Source organism: Crocodylus siamensis, chromosome 14 (assembly GCF_052110815.1).
Source record: "Crocodylus siamensis isolate JL-2025a chromosome 14, ASM5211081v1, whole genome shotgun sequence".
NCBI lineage: Eukaryota > Metazoa > Chordata > Crocodylia > Crocodylidae > Crocodylus > Crocodylus siamensis.
In genome coordinates this window covers 24,054,881-24,075,771 of record NC_143408.1, presented here as the reverse complement: position 1 = coordinate 24,075,771, position 20,891 = coordinate 24,054,881, and the positions used below count along the sequence as shown (strand labels likewise).

Genomic DNA, 20,891 nt, shown 5'->3' with positions numbered 1-20,891 from the left:
ATAGCAAGAAGAGGTTAATGAGTGTGACAGTGTGAGAGAGTGTGTGTGGATGGTGACAGCAAGAAGAGGATAGTGTGTGTGTGTGTGCTGATAGGAAGAAGAGGATAAAGAGTGTGACCGTGTGCGCGTGAGAGAGAGAGAGAGGGAGAGTGTGTGTGTGTATGGTGACAGCAAAGAGAAGATGCGTGAGCATATGTGTGTGGTGCTAGCAAGGAGAGGATGAGAGTGAGCATGTGTGACAGCAAGGACAATGTGTAAGCGTGTGTGAGCTTGATAGCAAGCAGAGTGTTTGTGAGCGCGCGCGCGCGCGCGTGTGTGTGGATGGTGACAGACAGGAGAGGATAGTGTGTTTGTGAGCATGGGTGCGTGAGTGCGCATGCACACGTGTGCGCGGACGGGGGCGGCAAGGAGACATGCGTGTGCGTGGCAGCACGGCCAGAGTAGCGTGTGAGCATACGCGAGTAAGCGAGCGTGTGTGCGCGCGGGCTTGCGGCGGTTCCCGCACGCCCGGCGGGGCGGGGCCGCGGCCGGGGGCGGGGGCGGGGCCGCGGCCGGGGGCGGGGCCGGGAAGTTGGCGGGCGGCGGCGGCGGCGGCGGCGGCGGCGGGACGAGGTGAGGCGAGGCGCGGCGCGGCGCGGCGCCGGCCCGGGGATGCCCGCCGCGGGCTGCGGGCTGCTGCTGCCGCCGCTGCTGCTGCTGCTGCTGCTGCCCGGCCCCGCGGCGCCGGCGGAGCTGCGGGTGCGGGTGCGGCTGCCCGACGGGCAGGTGACGGAGGAGAGCCTGCAGGCGGACAGCGGCGCCGACTGCATCGGCCTGGAGCTGCGCAAGGGCGACGGCACCCTGCTCTCCCTCACCGCCGACTTCCGACGGGTAGGGCCGGCTCGCGGGGGAGCGTCCGCCGGGGGGGTGTGCGGGAGGGGGCGGCTCTGGGCTTGTGGAGTCCGCCTTCGTTCCCGAGCCGCCCTCCATCGCCTCTGCCTCCGAGCCAGGGCTTCTCACTCCCGCGCCCCCCGACAGCTCTCTAGAGGCAGGTGTGTCAGGTGTCGCTGTCCCAGCGGAGGGCTGGAGTGCCGCCACCCTGGACAGACGGTGGCCTGGGTCCTGTTAGCGTAGCCGCGGCAGCAGGTCTTGTCCAGGAACCGGAGTGGTACCTGGGCCTTCACCCCCGCTGAGCTCAGTCCTGCCTCAGCTCAGCTGCTCTCGCTACCGGAGTTGCAGACACAGCAGCGACTGTCGTGTGCCCTGCCCCCGGGGCGCGGGGACGGCGGTGACTGTCGTGTGCCCTGCCCCCGGGGCGCGGGGACGGCGGTGACTGTCGTGTGCCCTGCCCCCAGGCCCAGGGACAGGGACTGACTGTCATGTACCCTGCCCCCGGGGCGCGGGGACAGCGGTGACTCTCGTGTACCCTGCCCCCGGGGCGCGGGGACGGCGGTGACTGTCGTGTGCCATGCCCCCGGGGCGCGGGGACGGCGGTGACTGTTGTGTGCCCTGCCCCCAGGCCCAGGGACAGGACTGACTGTCGTGTACCCTGCCCCCGGGGCGCGGGGACGGCGGTGACTGTCGTGTGCCCTGCCCCCGGGGCGCGGGGACGGCGGTGACTGTCGTGTGCCCTGCCCCCGGGGCGCGGGGATGGCGGTGACTGTCGTGTGCCCTGCCCCCGGGGCGCGGGGATGGCGGTGACTGTCGTGTGCCCTGCCCCCGGGGCGCGGGGATGGCGGTGACTGTCGTGTGCCCTGCCCCCAGGCCCAGGGACAGGGACTGACTGTCATGTACCCTGCCCCCGGGGCGCGGGGACGGCAGTGACTGTCGTGTGCCCTGCCCCCAGGCCCAGGGACAGGACTGACTGTCATGTACCCTGCCCCCGGGGCGCGGGGACAGCGGTGACTCTCGTGTACCCTGCCCCCGGGGCGCGGGGACGGCGGTGACTGTCGTGTGCCATGCCCCCGGGGCGCGGGGACGGCGGTGACTGTCGTGTGCCATGCCCCCGGGGCGCGGGGACGGCGGTGACTGTCGTGTGCCATGCCCCCAGGCCCAGGGACAGGACTGACTGTCGTGTGCCCTGCCCCCGGGGTGCGGGGACGGCGGTGACTGTCGTGTGCCCTGCCCCCGGGGCGCGGGGACGGCGGTGACTGTCGTGTGCCATGCCCCCAGGCCCAGGGACAGGACTGACTGTCGTGTGCCCTGCCCCCGGGGCGCGGGGACGGCGGTGACTGTCGTGTGCCCTGCCCCCGGGGCGCGGGGACAGGACTGACTGTCGTGTGCCATGCCCCCGGGCCCAGGGACAGGGAAGGCACTTGGTCTAGTCAGGGATGTGTTGGTGCCCTCAGAGTAGTACCCCTGGGCACACGTAAGTCTGTGGCTGGGAAGTAACAGGTCCTGCAATCTCTGCCTTTGGGGCTCGGTTGGCTCTGTCGTTTAGGGGTAATGCATGGTGGAGACGCAGCCTCCCTTCTGTTCACAAGGCACAACCTGGCCAAGACGGGCTCCTTCCCCTTTCTCTGTGTGGCAATCCCGGTGTCCCATGGCTGCATCCGTCCCCTGTGGGATTAGCCGCTGCCTCTCATCCCTGTGGCACGGATGTTGAAGGGATGGGCGCTGAGTTGGGAGCAGGGTCTGGGCGATCACCTCTGGGATCGAGGGAAGATGTCCAGTCTCCATGACGGAAAATCCTTCACTTCTCATCCCAACCCCTTTGGGTGTAAAGTGGTTCATCTGCCAGGAAGATGAATGGCTCCTGGGGACTGGAGGCGGAGGGGGCAGCGGTGGCCAGTGGAATTTGCTGGCATCTGCCAGGCCTGTGTGGATGCGGCGAGTTTTCCATTGCAGTTGAGCCTCGGGAGAGCCCGATTCTCTCTGCTCTGTGTGTGGCACGGCTGTTGTTACAGCTTTCCGTCCCAGCCCTGTTTACTCGCATGGACTTGACTGCTTCCAAGCAAAAGGAGGTAAAAGCCCAAGAAGCCTCTTCGGTAGAGGCGGTAACTTTTATTAGACCAACTGAATAGTTGCACAGAAGTTGTTCTTTGCGAGCTTTCAGACACGCACATCCTTCTTCAGGCAAAAAAAAGAACTTGCAAATGGTCAGAGAAATTAAAGAGGGTCAGAGATCTCTCGGGTATGAAAAGAGTCGAGAAGCAGATGGAGATTGTGCCCAGACCTGCTGCAAGCCATGGAGCCCTGCAGCCGATCCGCCTGGGTAGTCCTGGCCTCTGCCCAGTGTGCCCGTCATGGCCAAGGCTTTCTTAACCCTCTCCCAGTTGGTTACAGGCCCCTTCTGTCTCTCCAGTTGCCCCAGCTCAGCCACTGGCCTCTTGGTCCAGTTCTTCAAAGGATACCACTATACTTTCTCCCTCTCAAGCTGTTCCAAGTTAAGCCACCTACTGCCAGGGGCTATAAGGCCAAAATCCCCTCTTGTCCCTAAAGATGGTCTTCTCAGATCGAGGCTGGAGCAAGTGGGCAGGGGGACAAGGGAGGGAGGGAAGTTCACAGATTTTCTTCCCTTGCTGCGCAGAGAAAACTTCACTTGACAGAGCAGGCAACCCAGCACCTCTCCTTCAGCACCAGCCAGCGTTAGAGTAACTCTCATGTCAACGAAGTACCAAAATACTCCCTGCTCGGAGGAAATTGGAGTGCAAAGGCGGATGCAGAGAGAAAGGGAAGCCCAGAGGAGGGAATAAAAATCTGTCTTGGCTCCAAATTATGTCGGCACAAGCGTTTGCCAAGGAAAACCCGAGCGCTTCTCGGCGCCTCTACCCAAGCTCTGGGGGCGCTGCTGATGCTGGGTTGCGAACTAGGGACGTGCAGATGCTGCCGTCCTCCTGTCGACCCCCGAGGATTTGCACTCGAGGCTTGTTCTGCAGAGCTGAGGCCTGCGTGTGCTTGCGGGGAGGAGAGCAGTTACTCCGGAGGTCTCCTTCAGGTTCCGCTTTGCTTCTAAAGCATCAAATCCAAGAGGCTCAAAAAGTCCTCTCCATGTGGGAATGCCCTGACGTAGACATCGCTGTTAGGCACCGTTGACTGCGCAACGCCTGTTTCTTGCTACAGCAGCTCGGGGCTTGCAGGGGGGCAGTTGTTTGGTTTAATGACTTTGCTGGAACGTAGTTAAAGGAAAACCAGAGAAACATAAAGGCCCGTGAGGTAGACTTTAAAGTGCGGCAAGGGAACGAGGAGTGCGAGCTGCATCCTGGCTCGGGACCCTGTTCAGACCCGGCCTCCTGGCTTCGCCCAGGCATTACTGTGTTGAACTCCGTTCTGCTCCGGCACTCTGCTCCGTGCCACTGCCCAGTGTCCCTCCTCCTTAAGGGCAGAGGTCTCTGGGCTCTTCGCCTCTGGAAACGCAGCTGGAGGTGTTTATCCGGGTTTCTCAGGCTACTCCTGTGGTCATGCTGTGGCCAGGACGCCAGCTTCCTGCACAAATGATTTGTCCAGCTCCTTGGCATGAACTGGGGAGGCTTAGCTCTGAGGCAGAGGCTTTTTTTGCCCCTCTGAAGGGAGAGGGCTGCTGAGCGGTACAATAAAGAGGAAAGACGATCCAGGCCTGAGGTGGTGAGCCGGGGGCTTTGGGGAGCGCTGTTCAATTCCCAGCCTCGCTCTGTCCTTCCTGCAGTGCCTTGGGACCTCGTGGCCCTCTGTAGCTCTAGGCTCGGGGTAGGTACACTTCTTTCCCTGCCGTTGGAGCTGGCTGAGTCACTAGCCTTTGTGAACTAGGGCCTGGTTGCCTCCGTTTCCCCATCTGCAAACGGGAATAATAAAAGTGACCTCCATGCCCTAATGTGCATTAAAATCTCCTGAGGAAAGCGGTAGGCAAGAGGTAGTGGCGTCATTACCAGGCTGGTCTTGGTGGTGGGGTCAGGGCATGGGAGTGCCTCCTCCATAGGCTGCCTCTCCCCTCAGGACCCTCAAAACAAGGCATGACTCTGCGTGGGAAAGACCCGTGCTGGGGGCCGCGGCAGGCAATCTAATTTAGGATCAGGCACATTAGTGATGTTGACACGAAACCCGTTTGTTAAATGGTCTGTTTCCCTGTGTTACTTGGCTGGAATTCACCCCATGGCAGAGGGGCCAGCCCGAGGCTTGTGCTCCACTTAATTGCACTTGAGCTCTGTTTTCAAGGACTGGAGTGGAGCTCGAGTGGTGCCTACAGCCTTGCGCTGGCCCTCTCTGCGGGGTGGGGCTGCTCTCACCCAAGGCGAGCTGGAACTGCCAAAGGACTTAAAAAAAAAAAAATCCCCTGCCTGTCTCGCCACTGCCATGTGCCACTTGCATTTCATCCGTTTCGGAGCAGAATCCAGACCCTGATGCCCAGTGACGCTCGGGAGACCCCCGCTCCAAGAGCAGCACATGGTGAGCAGCTGGGGAAGAGCGCTCCGCATGCCAGCAGTGCTGGCGGAGCTGCCTGTCAGCTGCAGCATCAGGGAGTTAGAGCAGCCCTGGGGCAGCTGCGACTTATCTGGGGATGTGCCCTCCACAGAGCATCCCAGAGCGTGGGAGGTGGAAAGATGTTATCACTCGTGTTCCCACGCTGCCTTCTGACTGCAGTGAGCTTCGCCCTCCAGGTCTGCGGAGCGGCTGGATCGGGCTTTGGGGCTTTCTGGCTGCAGCACTCACTTGCTGGGGATACTGAGGAAGTGCCTACCCCGTTCTGTGCCTCAGTTTCCCCTGCCATAAAAAGCATTACCAGCCTCTGTAAACCACTGTACGAGCTCTGGGTGTAAAGTCCTTTTAAATCCAAAGGGTATCTTCCCTGCCTGGGGTGTTCAGTGCTGGATCCGAGTTCAGAGATTAGCACCCCTCCTTTTGTTGTGTTGGAAAGTAATATTAGGTTTATGTTTCTCTTTTGTTTTATCAAACGGCTGTTTGCTGTTTTACCAACCAAAAAAAAGAAAAGAAACCAAACCACTCCTCTCTCCATATTGTTGAATCTAAACTCTTTGGCAGGCTCTTTGCAATAAAGACTGCATTCCCACCCTCTGGCCGGCAAGCGGGGTGGGTGGTTAATACCCAAGTAGACATAAGTGATTTATTTTTCTTATAATTACTGAGAAAAAAAAATTGTGTGTGGGGCTGGGTGCAGAGAGGGCCAAATACTTACTTAACCCGTGTGGTGCCAGTAGCTTCAGCATGTTGCATTGCTGCTAAAAGAGCTGCTGCTGTTTATGCTGGGGTTGAACATGGAGGCCTCAGCACCAGGGATCCCCTGTGTAAATGGGGAATAGCTGATGCATGTACTGTATCTGGAAACCCAGACTGCCAGGATTGAGGGGAGGGTCTGTCTCCCTTTGGGAATGTCAGAAGGGACATGGCTAAGGCTGCTGGCATTTTGAAGTGTGTTGAGTCAAAAGCCAGTTTCCAGCCAAATGGAGGTATGTTATCCTGTCTGCCCGCTGCTAGGTTCTTGCACCTACCTCAGAAGGCGCTGGCCCTAGTTGGAGATGAGATCCTGAGCTAGACATGGCTCGGGTCAGATCTGGTCTGGCGAGTCTGGTGTTCTTCCTGGACATGTGGACACCCATGCCCAGGTGAAAGATGGAGCAGTTAGGCAGCTGCACGCCAGGACTTGGGCATCTGCTGCTCCCTTGCTCCCCTACAACTGCAAACAGCAAGCCTGTGAAGAGGGGGAATGAACAGAACTGCTCTAATCCCTAGTGTATGTGCCTGCCTGCTCCCCGTCCCTTTGGAAGCACTGAGCTATAATTGCCTGTGTCCCAGGCTGTGACTGGCAGCCACTCTGAAGGATTGCCCGTTTTTTTTGTCTTGCACACTCCCAGGACATTTGTGCACAAAGCTCTCTGCAGTTGGCTTCTTCACAGGTGGGATTTCAGCAGCACAAACCAAGAAACTGGGCAGTGCCATCCCAGGGTGTGCTTTTCAAAGGTTTCCTCTCAGTGCCCTAAGACTGTGTGGTAGGACAGATGAACCAACTCCCTGCGAGTTACTGGGAGATAATAGAAGGCTTTTTAACTCTCTCCACAGGAGGAAATCGAGTGATTTAGTAGAGATAATCAGGAGCTCTGGAAACCCAGACTAAGTTCTCCACAGGGCTCCCTCTGATATTGCATTTGCCAACATTTAATTTTGCATTATTGAAGTGTGTATTTTCTGGACATTTGAAGTTTTTGAAGGGGGGCGCTGTATTAGACTATTGAGTTGTCTGTTCCCATGTAGAGCGATTCCACTCGAGAACGCTGTGGTTTTAATGGATCTGATCTTTCCATGGTCAAGGATTGTTTGGGTACCTTGGTATGCGATGCTTGGTGTTGACCTGATGAGCTGAGCACAGGATTTGCAAGCTAGGACTCCTGAGTTTCGAGTCCTGGCTTTGCTGCTGTCTCGTTGTACAGCCACGAGCAAGTCACTTGGACTCCAGTTGCAGAAGCAGCTGTTGATTTCCACCCCCACCCACCACTTGAAGGCTTAGCAGGAGGTGGTACAAGGCTGATTTTTTTTTTCGAGGGGTGTTGAGTGTCTACAGCTTTCATCAATGCTATTTGGAGTTCTGGGTGCCTGGCACCTCAAATGGGTGGGCACCAAGGATCTCGCACCAAGCACCAAAAGTTACTTGAAAAAGAGGACTTGCATTCCCTCTCCCAAAATGTCCTTCTCCACAAAGCACTAACATTGTTTCCAGTGCCTCACAAGAGCATCGTGGTGAGCCTGCCTTCATGGTGCATAAAACGATCTGAAAACCTAAAGCTCTGCGTAAGTGCTCAGCATTATTTATTTATTCACCCATGCCAAGAGCTCTGAAGCAATAATCCAACTTTCCATAACAAACAAGGGCTTTGTACAGCTCAGTTACTCCATTTCCATTTGGAGGATGTGATGGATGGAAAATATCCCTTTAACACAGCACCAGCCCAAATCTGCTTTTGCATCAATCTTAGATACGTAAAGAACTGGAAGGGACCACCAGGACCAGCAAGTCCAATCTCCTGCAATCTGTATCACCTGCATAATGGATGTTAAGTTCAGTAAGATCCAGAAGAACATCCTGTCTGGCCCCACCAGGCACAAAGTACCCCGGTCATATAGAAAACGTAGGGTTTCTAGTCCAGAAAAACCCAAGGCTTCAGTCTATACTGTACCAAGGGAAGAGAGCAAGAGAAACCCAGGGCTCACCAGTTCCTCGGGCCTTGCAGTGGAAGGGAATTTGTTAGGTAAAGGATGCCCAGATGTAGCATCATCTGGCCTTCATTGCTGCTGTGATCCAAGCGTCTTGATCCTGGAGTTTTGGGGCATACGGGGAGAAGTTGTTGGCAGAATTCAGTAGGACAGAGGATTATAAGAGGGGAAAAGGGTCGCCCCAAGTGACATCATGGTGCTGACAGGACCCGTGCTCAGAGACAGCAACTGGCTGCACTTGGGCAGCTGGGCCTGTTGTTGCTGAAGCACTCTTTGCCCCCCTTTGTTCCCCCCCCTTAAGAGGTTTCTTACAGAAAGCCACATCTCGGCAACCCCAAGTACCCTGGATCCCAGAGGACACCTGGCGCAGCAGGAAACAGGAGCCAGGTCCCTCATGGGCGCCCTAACCATTGAACATCCCACCCTCCTCCTCCACATGTGCAAGCTCCCACCCCTTCCACCTCCACCGCTGAGCGGGAGCTGACTGCGCGCCTCCAAGGACAAAATTCAGGGCCTTGACGGCAGCCGCGTCCTTGAAGGAAGGCGCCTAGCAGGCGGGCCGAGGTGGGAGTTGGCAGTGAACTAGCGCTTCCCTCCAAGATTTATTTTCTTGGGAACTGGTTTATTCCACTCAACATGGAAGCGAGAGTGAGACCACACATGATCTTCATTCCCCACTGGGAAAGGCCTAAAAACAGAGGCTGAATTGCCCTCTTGTTCTAAAACACGGGCCCAGCAGGAGTCGGAGGCGGCCGGCATGGGACACGAGGACGTTGAATTCTTTCCCAGGACGGTTCCTCTACGCTCCAAGTCCCCTAGGTCTGCAGATGTGAGCCCCTGGCCCTGGGCGGAGCCGGGTGCCCTGAATTCGTCCCTCTCCCAAGAGAGGAGGGTAGGATGCGGTTTTGCCCCGGCAGTCAGAGAGGTGCTGCAGAACGGCCTGTTCCTCCTCTCCGCCAGGCAACGTGAAGCCAAAAGCTGAACAATAGCTGCAACTGTACTCGCTGCACAAATGTGGGTCAGGGCCCCGTTTGCCAACATCCTCTTGAAGGGTTAATGCAAAGTCCCCGTGCTGCTGAGGCTCAGAGGTCGCGCCAGGGCTTGTTCTGTGCTGGGAAGCGGTACAGAAATCCCAGCTCCTTCGTTGGTTTGGCCAAGAACCCGCTCGGCACTGACTCGCCTTGCTGCTTCCGGCAGGACCGACTGACTCTTGGTGGGATGAGCTTGGATTCCCACCTCCCCCTTATGAGATGATGGGCAGAGAAGTTGAGGAAGGGCTGGGGAAGAAAAGAGGGATTCTGGGCAAGTTTCGGCACCTTGGCCATGTCGAAAGCCGCCATTGCTTGCACTTCTACCGGGCATGCCTTAAGGCACATAAATCTTGATCTGTTTATTGTGTTGAAAAGGATGGGCAAATCCTTAAACTGACATTGGAAGCAGCCTGGAAACCAGTGGAGGAGCTTGGATGTCAGTGTGATGAGCTCACCCTGGAGAAGGTGGGCAGACACGTTGCATCCCAGCTAGAGTCTGTGCATTGCTCCCTCATGCACGGTGAGGTCCAGTAACCCAATGTGGAGGCAGCAGGAGCCTGGATTCTGTGGCCAAGTCCTTCCCTCCGGAGGAAAAACCAAAGTTTCCAAACTAGGTGGCATTTCTGGAGCCGGCACTTCTTGGCCATCCACCCTGAGAGAGGAGTTGGGCAGGATCCCGTGGCTCCCCACCACTTGGATGAATAGGACTGGCAATGGGAGTGGAGGCAGCATCTTGGCCAGCTCTTGCAAGCGCCTCCTCTTCCCTGCCATCATCGTCTTGAGCCAGCCACTTGCCTTCCAGAGCTCATTTCCTTTAGGCAACCGGACAGCAGAGTCGTGGTTGCGTTAGTTGGGAATGAGCTGCAGAACCAGCAAGCTGCGGGCAGCCAAACTGTGGCCTGTTTCAAATAAAGCTCTGACTTTACTGTTTTAACAGCCCATGCAGTTCATTGGGGAAGCCCCTCTTCTCCCTTCTTCCTCTCCTGCAAAGTTTCCCCTTACCCCTCTTCTGCAGTCCTGTTTCTTCCACCCCTGTGTCTGTTTCCCATCTAAGGACCCCTTTCATGAAGATCCTAGCGGGGATCCATCCGTGAGGCCCTCCACCTTCGCGGGCTCCAGCCCTGTGGAGTCCTCAGCCCATAAATCACTGAGCGCACGGAGCCGGGTAGATAAATATTTAGATTGGCCCAGCCACAGCGCCAGGTCGGTTGTTCTGGTGTGACGGGAATGAGCCTGGAGCAGAGGAAATAGAGGTAAGATGCACACAGAGAAATGCAAGAGCAGCTTCAGAGGAGCCTGGGAGCGAGTGATGGAGGAGGGTGAGGCAGGATCTGGACTCCCGACCAGGAGGGATTGATCTTAGCACTGCAGCCAGCTGGGTGGAAAGTTGCAAAAGCTGATACCATGCGCACGTGACCCTGTCCTGGGGTGCATTTGCCCCCTTTGAGGCCATGGGGACTAAGTCTGGCTAGTATCTAATCCAGGCTGCTAAAATGCAGTCCCCCCAACCTGCTTCCTGGGATTCGCGGCTGAACTGGGTACGTGCCACTGACTTGAAACCTACAGCTCCCCGTTCCAGCAGGTTAGGTGAAATTGCATGTTTCTCACTGAACTTGGCAGTGCAGCTCTTAAACGCAGAGAAGCATGTGCCCGCTCTCAGAGGTGCCCATGCATGCTTGCATAACCGCCACGGCAGGGCTAATCACGGGGCTTTAATCACCAGTGCTGACTTATGAGCTCCTGCCACTTCGGCACAATGCTCCCGTTTGTCAGGCCGCAGCAGTGGGAACCAGCCGCTAGGAGGAGGTGGCCGTGTGAGCACGTAGACTTCTGCTCTTCCTCGATATCTTCGTATTGCTGCAAAACTTGCTTCCAGACGGAGAACGTTTTCTGATCCCTTGCACGCGGACAGTAGAGCCTTCGGATCGACTGTCTGGTGAAAAATGTGGATTTCCACTTCTTTTTGGTTTGTTTGTTTTTTAAAGGCTGAGGATTTGAAGCGATTTAAAATGAAGCGTTTTGAATGGAAGTACCGAGCCTGGCGGAGCGGAGGAACAGGCTGTTTTGCAGTTTGATCGTCTGATACTTGCTCAGCCTTGTAACACCACAGGAAGCACAGCGAAGACTTCGGATCAAAACCAGCTGGCGTAAACTGATGTGGCTGCATTGGAGGTTTGGGCTGCTCCAAAGGTGCCACATTTAAGCAAGACCTTCTTTAGGAAAGCTATGAGAAATGGTCGGTTTCCTAAATATTCCTGTGAATATATCATTACCTCCCTCTCCTTCCTGCCTCCCACCCAGTCAAATTGAAATTATTGACCATGTTTTTCTTCTCTGCAGTTTCCACCCCCCGTTCTTGAACTGTTTCACTTGGACCCTCTTGCTTGTCATTCCAGGCTCGTGGAGGAAAGATTGTTGCTGCCTCGGCTAAGGGGTCGATTTTTAATTTTGAAAAACATGGTTTCAAGTGGCACTGCAGAAGAACCAAAAGCCCCCAGCAGCCTTTAGCTCCTGGCGAGCCTGTAAAGCAGTTCTGAGCTGCTTCAGGCCTATCCCCCAGGCCTGCTGGGTTGCTAACCAAGCCCGTAGACTGAAGACAATGACGGGGTCTGTAGGCGAAAGCAATAGGATACGTCCTCCTTCTTCCCTACTCCTCTGGCTCATTTTTCACTTAATAAGATGCATCCAGCAAAATCCCTGCTCTGGCCATGGGAAAGAATCGCATCCCAATCTGCAGCTGTTCTTTCAGCTCTCCAGATGTGCCCCAAATTCCACAGCCTTTGTTTTCTGTACGTGGGAGGGAGGACGGTGAGTAAGCTGCAGGGACGTATGCTCTAACGTAGATGATGTTCCTTGAGAGGACGCCGCTCAGAGCCTTGCAGAAAGGAAGCCAGAGTTTTGCTGTAGGTGGAAAGGAGGGTCTCATCCCAAACCACGTGGGACCGGTCAGAGGTCTGCTGTAGGAGGGAAGTCCTAAAAGTGGGGAAGTCTTCTCCATAGCTTGGCATGACTCCTGCTGGCTAACACGCTGACCTATGGCTTCTGCCCGCTCCCCCACGGACGTCACTTTTCACCGCGGTGCTCTTGGGTGGACTCCAAAGGAAGTAACAGGATTTCATGCCTCTGCTGGGGAAATGCTCCCTCCGTGACACCGTGAGTCATGGGGTAAGTGAGCATAGCCCTTGTGAATGATGCCAAATGAAGCGTCCAGGGGAATGTGGGCAGAGAGTCTCAGAACAGATGCAGCAAAGAAAACATCCATGTGAGATTTCTGTCCCTTTTCCTCGCACAGCGGCCTGCCAATATGTCTCTACCTTGACCTGGAATAACCTCCTCTTCCACGTTTGCTCCCTGCGGAGGTGTCAGATACTGTCCAGAGCACGGGAGGCTTTCTGCAAATGCTCGCAGCGGGGCTGCCAGCATCTCACACAAGCCACCAAGCCGCTCCAGGCTGTACGCTAGCAGCCTGAGCTGCATTTACTCTGGTGGTCCAGCCATGAAATGTTCCTCTGTCTCCGAGAACTAGTCCTGTCCCTGGGACTGTAAACCTTGGATTTTTCTTTAAAATGGCGACCCTTTTCTCCCCTTGCACCTCCTTCTCAGGAGTTTATTCGGTCCCCACACACCCCAACCCCCAGTTCCTTACTGGAGTTTGTCACTCCCCCGAGATGTGGAGGATGTGAAACACAAGAGCCACATCCTCCTGTCACGCCAGCATGGTGACAATGAAGTCAGTAGAGCTTTTGCTGCTTAATGTAGGCCCAGGGAGCTTTTTCTTTTGTTTGCAGGGCAATGCCTTCTTTTTTTTTCTTCTTGTGAATCCTCCCTGGAGTAACTAGTTTCCCAAGCTGGGCTTTGACTTCATAGCTGGCTGCCAGCACTCAGTGATCAGCATGGGTCCCTTTTAGCCTGAAAGTATTCATTTCATCCCCGCTTTGCCATCCGTCCAGTGCAGAAATAAGCTACTTGTTGCTGGCCTGCTGCTGCCCAAATTGTGAGAGAGAAGGCATCTTCATAAAATCAAGAGAGCAGCTTTCCTGCAATGATAGCTGAAGAGCTGAGCTTTGCAATGCTTGTGAAAAGTTTTGGCTGCGGACTGAGAGCTGCAAAGGAGAGGAAGAGAAGAGCTGCCGTTTGTTAGCAACTTGCAGATGAGGTGAAGATTTACAATGTCATCCTGCCCCGTGATATTTTTAGTTAATGATGGCTGGAAGCTGTGACCAGGGCTATGATTACAATGCAAAGATAGCAACTTGGAGGAAAAAGGTGCTTCTCAGCTTGCACATAGTGTGAAGGAGCAGGATACGGTTTCAGATGCATTCGTCCTTCCACCAGCTAGTCCTGGAAGGAACGGCTGTCTGCCCACGGGACTGAGCAGAGCATGGATGTGTCGGTAGGGAATTGGTGGGACACATGGCTGGGGGCACTCCTGGGCAATGAGGAATCCTGGAGCGGCGATGGCAAGGGTGGAGGAAGTTTCTTACCTGTCTTGCCGAGCTTGACAGAGCATGGCACACTGAAACATCCCCGTCTGCAGTAAGGATGTGAGCTGACATCCCTGGGCCTTGTGAGGAGGATCTTCCAGTCTTTACTGGGCTTTTGCCGGTCCCACTTGGTGTTTTCTCCATGGCACATCTTCACAGGAAGCAAACTCTTTGCGTCTCAAGTTCCTCGGGCAGCCCAAACCGAATCTCCTCCTGGTTGCAGCTACTCTGTGGGGAAGCTCCAGAGAAAAGAGATCATTGTCTGCTCAGAGGGATCAAAAGGTGGATAGTGGGTGTGCTGTGTCACCTGCCTACTCTGTCTTTCTCCCTCCTTGGGTTTACTGCCAAGGGAAACGGCAGTGCAGATTTCCAGCAATAAGGGGAGAATCTCAGCCCGATGGAGAGATGCTTTTAGATGGTGACTGTATTTGGGAAGGCATGAGCTTTACTATCGCAATCTTAGGGGCAAATTTTAATCTCATGGCCTCCGTTAAACTGAGTTACGTCTGCGGTGAGTGCACTGAACTAACTTGGAGTGCTTTCTTCCAGCTACGCAGCGTAGTCCACGAGAGCAGAATTTGGCCATCCCTTTAGTGTCACGACAGTTGCTAAATGATGAGGTCGTGATTTGCCGGGGGAAGTGGGCTAATTAATCCCCGGGCTCAGGGGAATGGCGGCCCTAACTCAGGCAGGATGGCAAACCTGTGGGAAGTGTCGAGATGCACTAGCTGGGGTGTGGAGGTCTTGGAGATCACAAAGCAATATGCACAGGGTTAAAACCACAGCCAAACAGCAAATACTCTTTTCAGCAGGTGTTCTTCACCCTGAAGAGGGTCCCATGCCTTTGTTTTCTATGCCTAGTTCTGCTCAGGGGTGATTTATTCAGGCTAACTTTGTTTGATTTGCCTACTGTAATCCTGCTGCTCAAGGTGTTAGTAGAGGCTTTGAGTTCCTGACTTTTCAAAGCGACACCAGCGTGATAGGTCTGGAAGAGCTGTGGGGCCAGCAGGGCTCGGCTGTGTCTCGGTGACCCTGCAAGAATCCTACACCCCCTGCTTGGAGGGTTTGTGTCACAGGAGCAATGCGGGACTTCTTCTCAGCACATGCCAACAAAGCTGTCTCCTCCCTATTGCTTTCCTCCATCAGTGGAAAAAAACAATCATCTGAAATGCCCCGTCTGAGATTGGGGTCTGCTGTGATGGATGAGCAGCTCTGGAATGGCAGGGCCGCAGTGTCTGTAAATGGAGCGTGTCCCTGTGACTCATGCTCCTCTTTTACCCTCCTCCAAGTATGACCGGGAGCTGGACTCTTCCCTGTGAACCATTTGTACCATCGCAATATCGCTTCCACAGCACATGTGTCCGGTTGGTCTCTTTTCCATTTTCCACTGACTCAGATCTCTTTCCCCCTCCCACCCTGTCCTTACCCGACACAGTCACTGCTCTCTAGATTTGTCCCGTTTCCCCTGAGGACCTTGTCGTTGCGGTCAGCTCTGAATGCGTCAGCCCAGTCCCTGTGCTCCAGCGGACACATCCCGATCTAGCTCGGGATGGAGAAGCGGAGTGGGGTGTCCTGCCACATGCAGCACAGATGGAGGATGTGTCGTGGGAGGGTGCCCAAGCCTGGCACTGATAGATGAGCAATGAGGCATCCTGTCATAGGTTCAGTAGGGTTCACTCGATGGGATGATGGGTGCAGCATGGGCAGTCGAGGGCAGGAATGGAGGCATCCCACCCTGGTGCTGGGTAACTCTGTGCTTCGTTTTCAAACAGTCTCTTTCCTTTCACTCATTCCGTCTTTCACATGCACTCATGTGTCCTTCCGGTCACACTTCGGGGTTTCCCGGCATAGGACGGGCTGTGTTACAATAACAGGAAACATTAGACCCAAAGATAGCGCTGTTAACAACTCATTGCATTGGAAGGGGCCAGAGGAGTTGGTGATCTGAAGTTTTGTGTGCATGCTGGAAGGAGAAGCACCTGCAAGCAGCTCCTGACCCGTTTCCCCTTCAAGAGTCAAGCCCTGGCATTGTTCTCCACGGTGGTTTGGGCACTGGGTGCAGGGGGTGACCCTCTTGAAGGGAGACGGGGTTGCGGGGAGAGCTTATGCCATGTCAGGGGCGAAAGCACATGGGCCCACCCAACATAGGAACTCTTGAGGTGGCTCCCTACTGCAGGAAAAAATGTAGGGTCCTTGTTTTATAGGAGATCACCCCTCCCTGGAGGCAGAAACAAGAAACCCCGTGGAGTCAGGGTTCATCCTTGGCCAAAGACCAAAACCAGCAAGGCACAACTGGGGGCATGTCTCCCCTCCTCTGAGTAGCACTCTGTCCCCTGTGTTGTGGGATGGAGGTTTTCCACAACCTGGGCTTAAGGTTTCATACGGGTCGTTTCTCCATGTTGCCCATGCCTGGGTGGGTCCTCTGGTCATGAGAATCGAGCCTCTGATTCCTGGTCCTGGTCCTGACTCCTGGCCTCTGACTCCTGGTCCTGAAGGCAGGAGGTTTTGTTGCTTGAGCAGAAGGATCCGCTGGTGTTCCTCAGGCTGGAGCAGGTGCAGGTGTCAGCCTCCCTGAGCCCCTTTGAGGTGGGGTGACACATGGCAGAGTGGTTCAGGGATGCCGGCGGGCTTTATGGGGGACGGGCGGGTGTGCGTTTCTCCGCGCTGCCTCTCTGAGGCCGAAGACCATGGGCTGCGGGACCGTGATAACCTGTGCTCTCCCTGTGTTTTGTTTTTGGTCAGGAGGTGAAGATTTTCCGTGCCCTGATCCTGGGGGAGCTGGAGAGGGGCCAGAGCCAGTTCCAGGCACTCTGCTTTGTCACGAGGCTCCACCGCAACGAGATCATCCCCAGCGAGTCCATGGCCAAGCTGCGGCAGGTGAGGGGCAGCCCCACAAGACCATTTAGTGCTTGAGCCCACTGATCTCCTGGCCATCCAGAGCAGAGGGCTTTCCTGGGGGGCTTCATGCACTCCAGCCCCCTTCAGGCATCTGGCTGAGTTTCAGGTGAACCAGACCTGCCTGTTACCTGCCTCTGCTCCAGGCAGGCAGCATGGCCACGCTCACGAAGGCTCGGACTCCAGCCGTCCATGGGCCCATCCCAAATCTCCAACACTTCAGCAGCAGCTGGACATTGCACAGAAGTTGTCTTGTCAGCACTGTGCAGGGTCTGTCCTGCTCAGGTTAGGAGACCGCATGGGATCCCAGGATGAGGCAGTCTAGATGCACGCCTTCTGGTGGTGTGCCACTGCGATGTCTCTTGGGGAAAGGATGGAGCAGATAGACCTGATTCTTCCTCACCGACTAAGAAGCTTTGCCACTGCTGCGGGAATTCACTCAGTGCTTTTCCCCTCCCCAGAAAAACCCCAAAACGGTGCGGCAAGCAGAGGAGGTCCGTGGGCTGGAGCACCTCAGCATGGATGTGGCTGTCAACTTCAGCAAAGGGGCCCAGCTGAGCCCTCACATCCACAACGTCTGCTCCGAGGCCCAGGAGGCTATTTACACCCGGGAAGAAGATGTTAAGTTTTGGCTGGAGAAAGGTGAGACTCTCCCCCCCTGCACGGGCAGCTCTGATACTGCCAGTAGGTCTGCAAGGCCTGATGGACTCTCCCTCTGGGGCTTTCAGGGAATAGGCTGGGTCACAAAGCATCAGCCTCACATGCTATGTAGATACCCCATGTGTATGGCAACACCTGCCTCGGGTGCCAGTCTCCCTCCCAGCCACATTTAAGCTTGTGCCCATTGCCTGGCATTGAGTGGCTACTTCAGTTTTGACATGTGGAGCCAGCTAAAGTGGTGGCTGTTGCAATAGGAGACACGTGTCCAGCATGAACCAGGCAGAGCCCTGCAATTTGTTCCACAGAGGGACAGACTGGCACACACAGCTGTCAGCCACTTCTCACCCAGGCTGAACCTGAACCAAGTAATTGAGGGAGGAAAAGGCTAGTAGCTTGTCCCCAAGTCACTTGAGCCTTGTCTATACTTACCTGTCACCCCCCAGCAGAAGACAGCAGCCACCAGAGTGCATGGCATGTAGGCACCCTCTGTTTTTCCAGCAAATGTGGAGTCCTGCCCTCTACTGGGAAGCTGCTAGAGGTCCCCAGGGTCCTTGGGAGCAGAGCTTGTCCCTCGATGCTGTGGTCTGGAGCACTGTTCTGCCTCTCTTCTTCTGCAGGCGTGGACGGCTCCATGTTCGAGGTCCTGCCGCAGTCGGCCGACCTGCCCGACCTGCAGCGCTGCAAGCTGTGCTCGGACCGCTGGAAGCCCTGCATCTGCAGCTACTCGCTGAGCATCGAGTGGTACCCCTGCATGCTCAAGTATTGCCGGAGCCGGGACGCCAGTGGTAAAGTCTCCTCCTACAAGTGCGGCATTCGCAGCTGCCAGAAGGGCTACACCTTTGACTATTACGTGCCGCAGAAGCAGCTGTGCCTCTGGGATGAAGAAACCTAGCAAAGCTCATTTGGGCTGTGTCTTTTCAGCCTCCTGCCCTCGCTCCATGACTCCGGGCTGTGTGCCGGGGCTGACTGCCCGGAGGGGGAGAGGGCTCGTGGAAGTGCTTGGACCATGGAGGCTCTGTGTGCTTCTTTTCTTCCCGTTCCCTGGGACCCCCTCAGGCTGCCTCATACTGTGAAAACAGGCTTAGCTTCTGCGTCTTAGCACAGCGCTGCCCAGAGCCAAGAGCATCACTCACCAGGGACAGTTTGAGGGTGAGTCTTTCCTGCCCAAGTGCAGGGGGGCTGGACCCGATGATCTGTAAGGTCCCTTCCAGCCCCCAACATCTATGAAACTACGAAGGGGAACGGCTGTGCTTACTGGTGCCAGCCCAGAGCCTCTTCAAGGGGAAGGGAAGCCATCTCAGCTGTCATTTCAGCAGCCAAAATATGAGCAGAGGACAGGGCAGCTCCGGACCTGTCCCCTGTCCCTTTCCTACAGGCTCCCAGCCCCACCACGGCAGCACTTGCCACTGGTGGGGCCACGGACCTGGTGGGAAATCCCCCAAGTGAGGAAGGTGCAAGGGCCCGAAAGCGGGCGGCCTGCTGCGCTCAGCCACAGCACCCGACTGCGTGCCAGCTTCTTCCCTGGCTGGCAGAGGGGGAAAGCTTAGACACCAGGAGGCGCCCCCGGCCCCTTGAAGAAAGGGACTTTAACGAGTCTCTGGTTTGGCTTGTTCTTAAGACCCAGCTGAGCTGGGGTTAAGGCTCCAGTCCCGTGGACTATCCTGTTAAGAAAGAGCTGTCCACACATTACTATCCATTGCCTCCAGAGCTGTGGTTGACAATCCCCGACTGGGTCTGCACCAGCGCTTTGGAGATCTGCTGAGGGCAGGGGACTGCCATGCAGTACTCCTGGGTTTTATTTCCAACCCTGCTGCTGATCTGCTAGGTGAGCGTAGCTAAATCCCACCACTTCACTGTGCCTCAGTTTCCCCATCTGTAAAATGGGGGCGATGATGACGGCTTTCCTTTATAAAGCCCTAGGAGGGCCTCCAAAGATAAGCTATGATTGACAGCTGTCATTACTGCATTCCTCTGTCTTAGGGGTTGGAGCTGAAGCGGGGTGAGTGGGGTTAGGGCTACCGCAGTCCTCGTAGACCCACACAGTCCAGAGCAGCTGCGATTTGTAACCCCAGCCCCTCTGGCTCCATACCCTCTTTCTTGTGCCTTTTGCCCAAACTTGGGCATTTTGGACAAAAAAAGATAATTTCCAGGTTTTTCTTCTTTTAATTTGCTGACAGAACCATTTTTGTAGGGACCTCATTGGGGGAAGGGTGGGGAGAGGCTGCATTTTAATATGGCAACATGAAGTAAAACCAAGACTAAACTTGAAAGATTTTTTAAAAGCAAAGTATTTATCATTTTTAAGGTAAATAAATGGATTTTTTTTGAAGCAGATCTAGCATCAAGCGTCTCCATAAAACTCACAGCCCCATTCTTTTGCTGGTTCCTTTCAATCTGGTGAGGTTTTTATCCTGGTTACAATCCAGGGTCACATCCAGGATGGGATTGTAGCCTGGTCTTATTTGTGGGGTCAGCGCTGCTGGGGCAGGGCACCGGTGACTCGAATGCGCTGTCTAACACAGCTCTGCTGTTGAAATATGTGGGGTCATAGAGGGCATTTTAACCACAGGGCAGTGAACTCAGCAGTCTCTGAAGTTATTTTAGTTATTCCAGCCCGAAGACTGGAAGAAGGCCAATGTGGTGCCGATCTTCAAGAAAGGGAGGAGAGTGGATCCGGCTAACTACAGGCCCATTAGCCTGACTTCTATCCTGGGGAAGATCTTAGAAAAGTTTATTAAGGAGGCCATCCTTGAGGGACTGGCCCAGGCTAACATCCTAAGGGACAGTCAGCACGGGTTTGTTGCGGGTAGGTCTTGTTTGACCAATCTCATTTCCTTCTATGACCAGGTGACCTATCACCTGGACAAGAGAGAAGAGATAGATGTCATATATCTTGACTTCAAAAAAGCTTTTGATCTGGTATCCCATGATCACCTCTTGGCCAAACTGGCCGGTTGTGGCCTTGGCTCCACCACGATCCGCTGGCTGGGAAACTGGCTTCGTGGTCGGACCCAGAGGGTTGTGATTGATGGCAGTCACTCATCGTGGTGCCCTGTGACCAGTGGGGTCCCTCAAGGCTCTGTCCTGGGACCCATCCTGTTCAACATCTTCATTAACGATGTGGACATTGGAGTCAGGAGTGGACTGGCCAAGTTCGCCGATGACACCAAACTTTGGGGCAAAGCATCCACGCCAGAAGACAGGCGGGTGATCCAGGCTGACCTGGACAAGCTCAGCAAATGGGCAGACGAGAACCTGATGGTGTTTAACACCGAAAAATGCAAGGTTCTCCACCTTGGGAGGAAAAACCTGCAGCACCCTTATAGGCTCGGCAGTGCTACGTTGGTTAGCACTACAGAAGAAAGAGACTTGGGGGTCATCATTGACCACAAAATGAACATGAGCCTGCAATGCGATGCTGCGGCTAGTAAAGCGACCAAAATGCTGGCGTGCATCCATAGATGCTTCTCGAGCAAATCCCGGGACGTCATTCTCCCCTTGTGCTCGGCCTTGGTGAGGCCGCAGCTGGAGTACTGCGTCCAATTTTGGGCTCCACAATTCAAAAAGGATGTGGAGACGCTTGAGAGAGTCCAGAGGAGAGCCACGCGCATGATCAGAGGTCAGGAAAACAGATCTTACGATGACAGGCTGAGAGCCACGGGACTCTTTAGCCTGGAAAAGCGCGGGCTCAGGGGTGATCTGA

The 20,891-nt window shown here is 55.3% G+C and overlaps 1 protein-coding gene across 1 annotated transcript; it reads left to right on the top strand.

Annotated features, from left to right (window-relative positions):
• The first annotated feature begins 565 nt into the window (after window positions 1-565).
• OAF (out at first homolog) lies at window positions 566-19,512 on the top strand. The gene is made up of 4 exons (XM_090027357.1): window positions 566-870; window positions 16,376-16,510; window positions 16,990-17,170; window positions 17,806-19,512. The coding sequence occupies exons 1-4, from the start codon at window positions 652-654 to the stop codon at window positions 18,078-18,080; spliced, it is 810 nt and encodes a 269-aa protein (XP_089883483.1). The 5' UTR covers window positions 566-651; the 3' UTR covers window positions 18,081-19,512.
• The last annotated feature ends 1,379 nt before the right edge of the window (window positions 19,513-20,891 follow it).

Coding starts and splice junctions, on each gene's coding strand:
- OAF (XM_090027357.1), top strand. CDS start 652: ATGCCCGCCGCGGGCTGCGGGCTGCTGCTGCCGCCGCTGCTGCTGCTG. Junction 871..16,375: donor TCACCGCCGACTTCCGACGG/GTAGGGCCGGCT, acceptor GTTTTTGGTCAG/GAGGTGAAGATTTTCCGTGC. Junction 16,511..16,989: donor CCATGGCCAAGCTGCGGCAG/GTGAGGGGCAGC, acceptor TCCCCTCCCCAG/AAAAACCCCAAAACGGTGCG.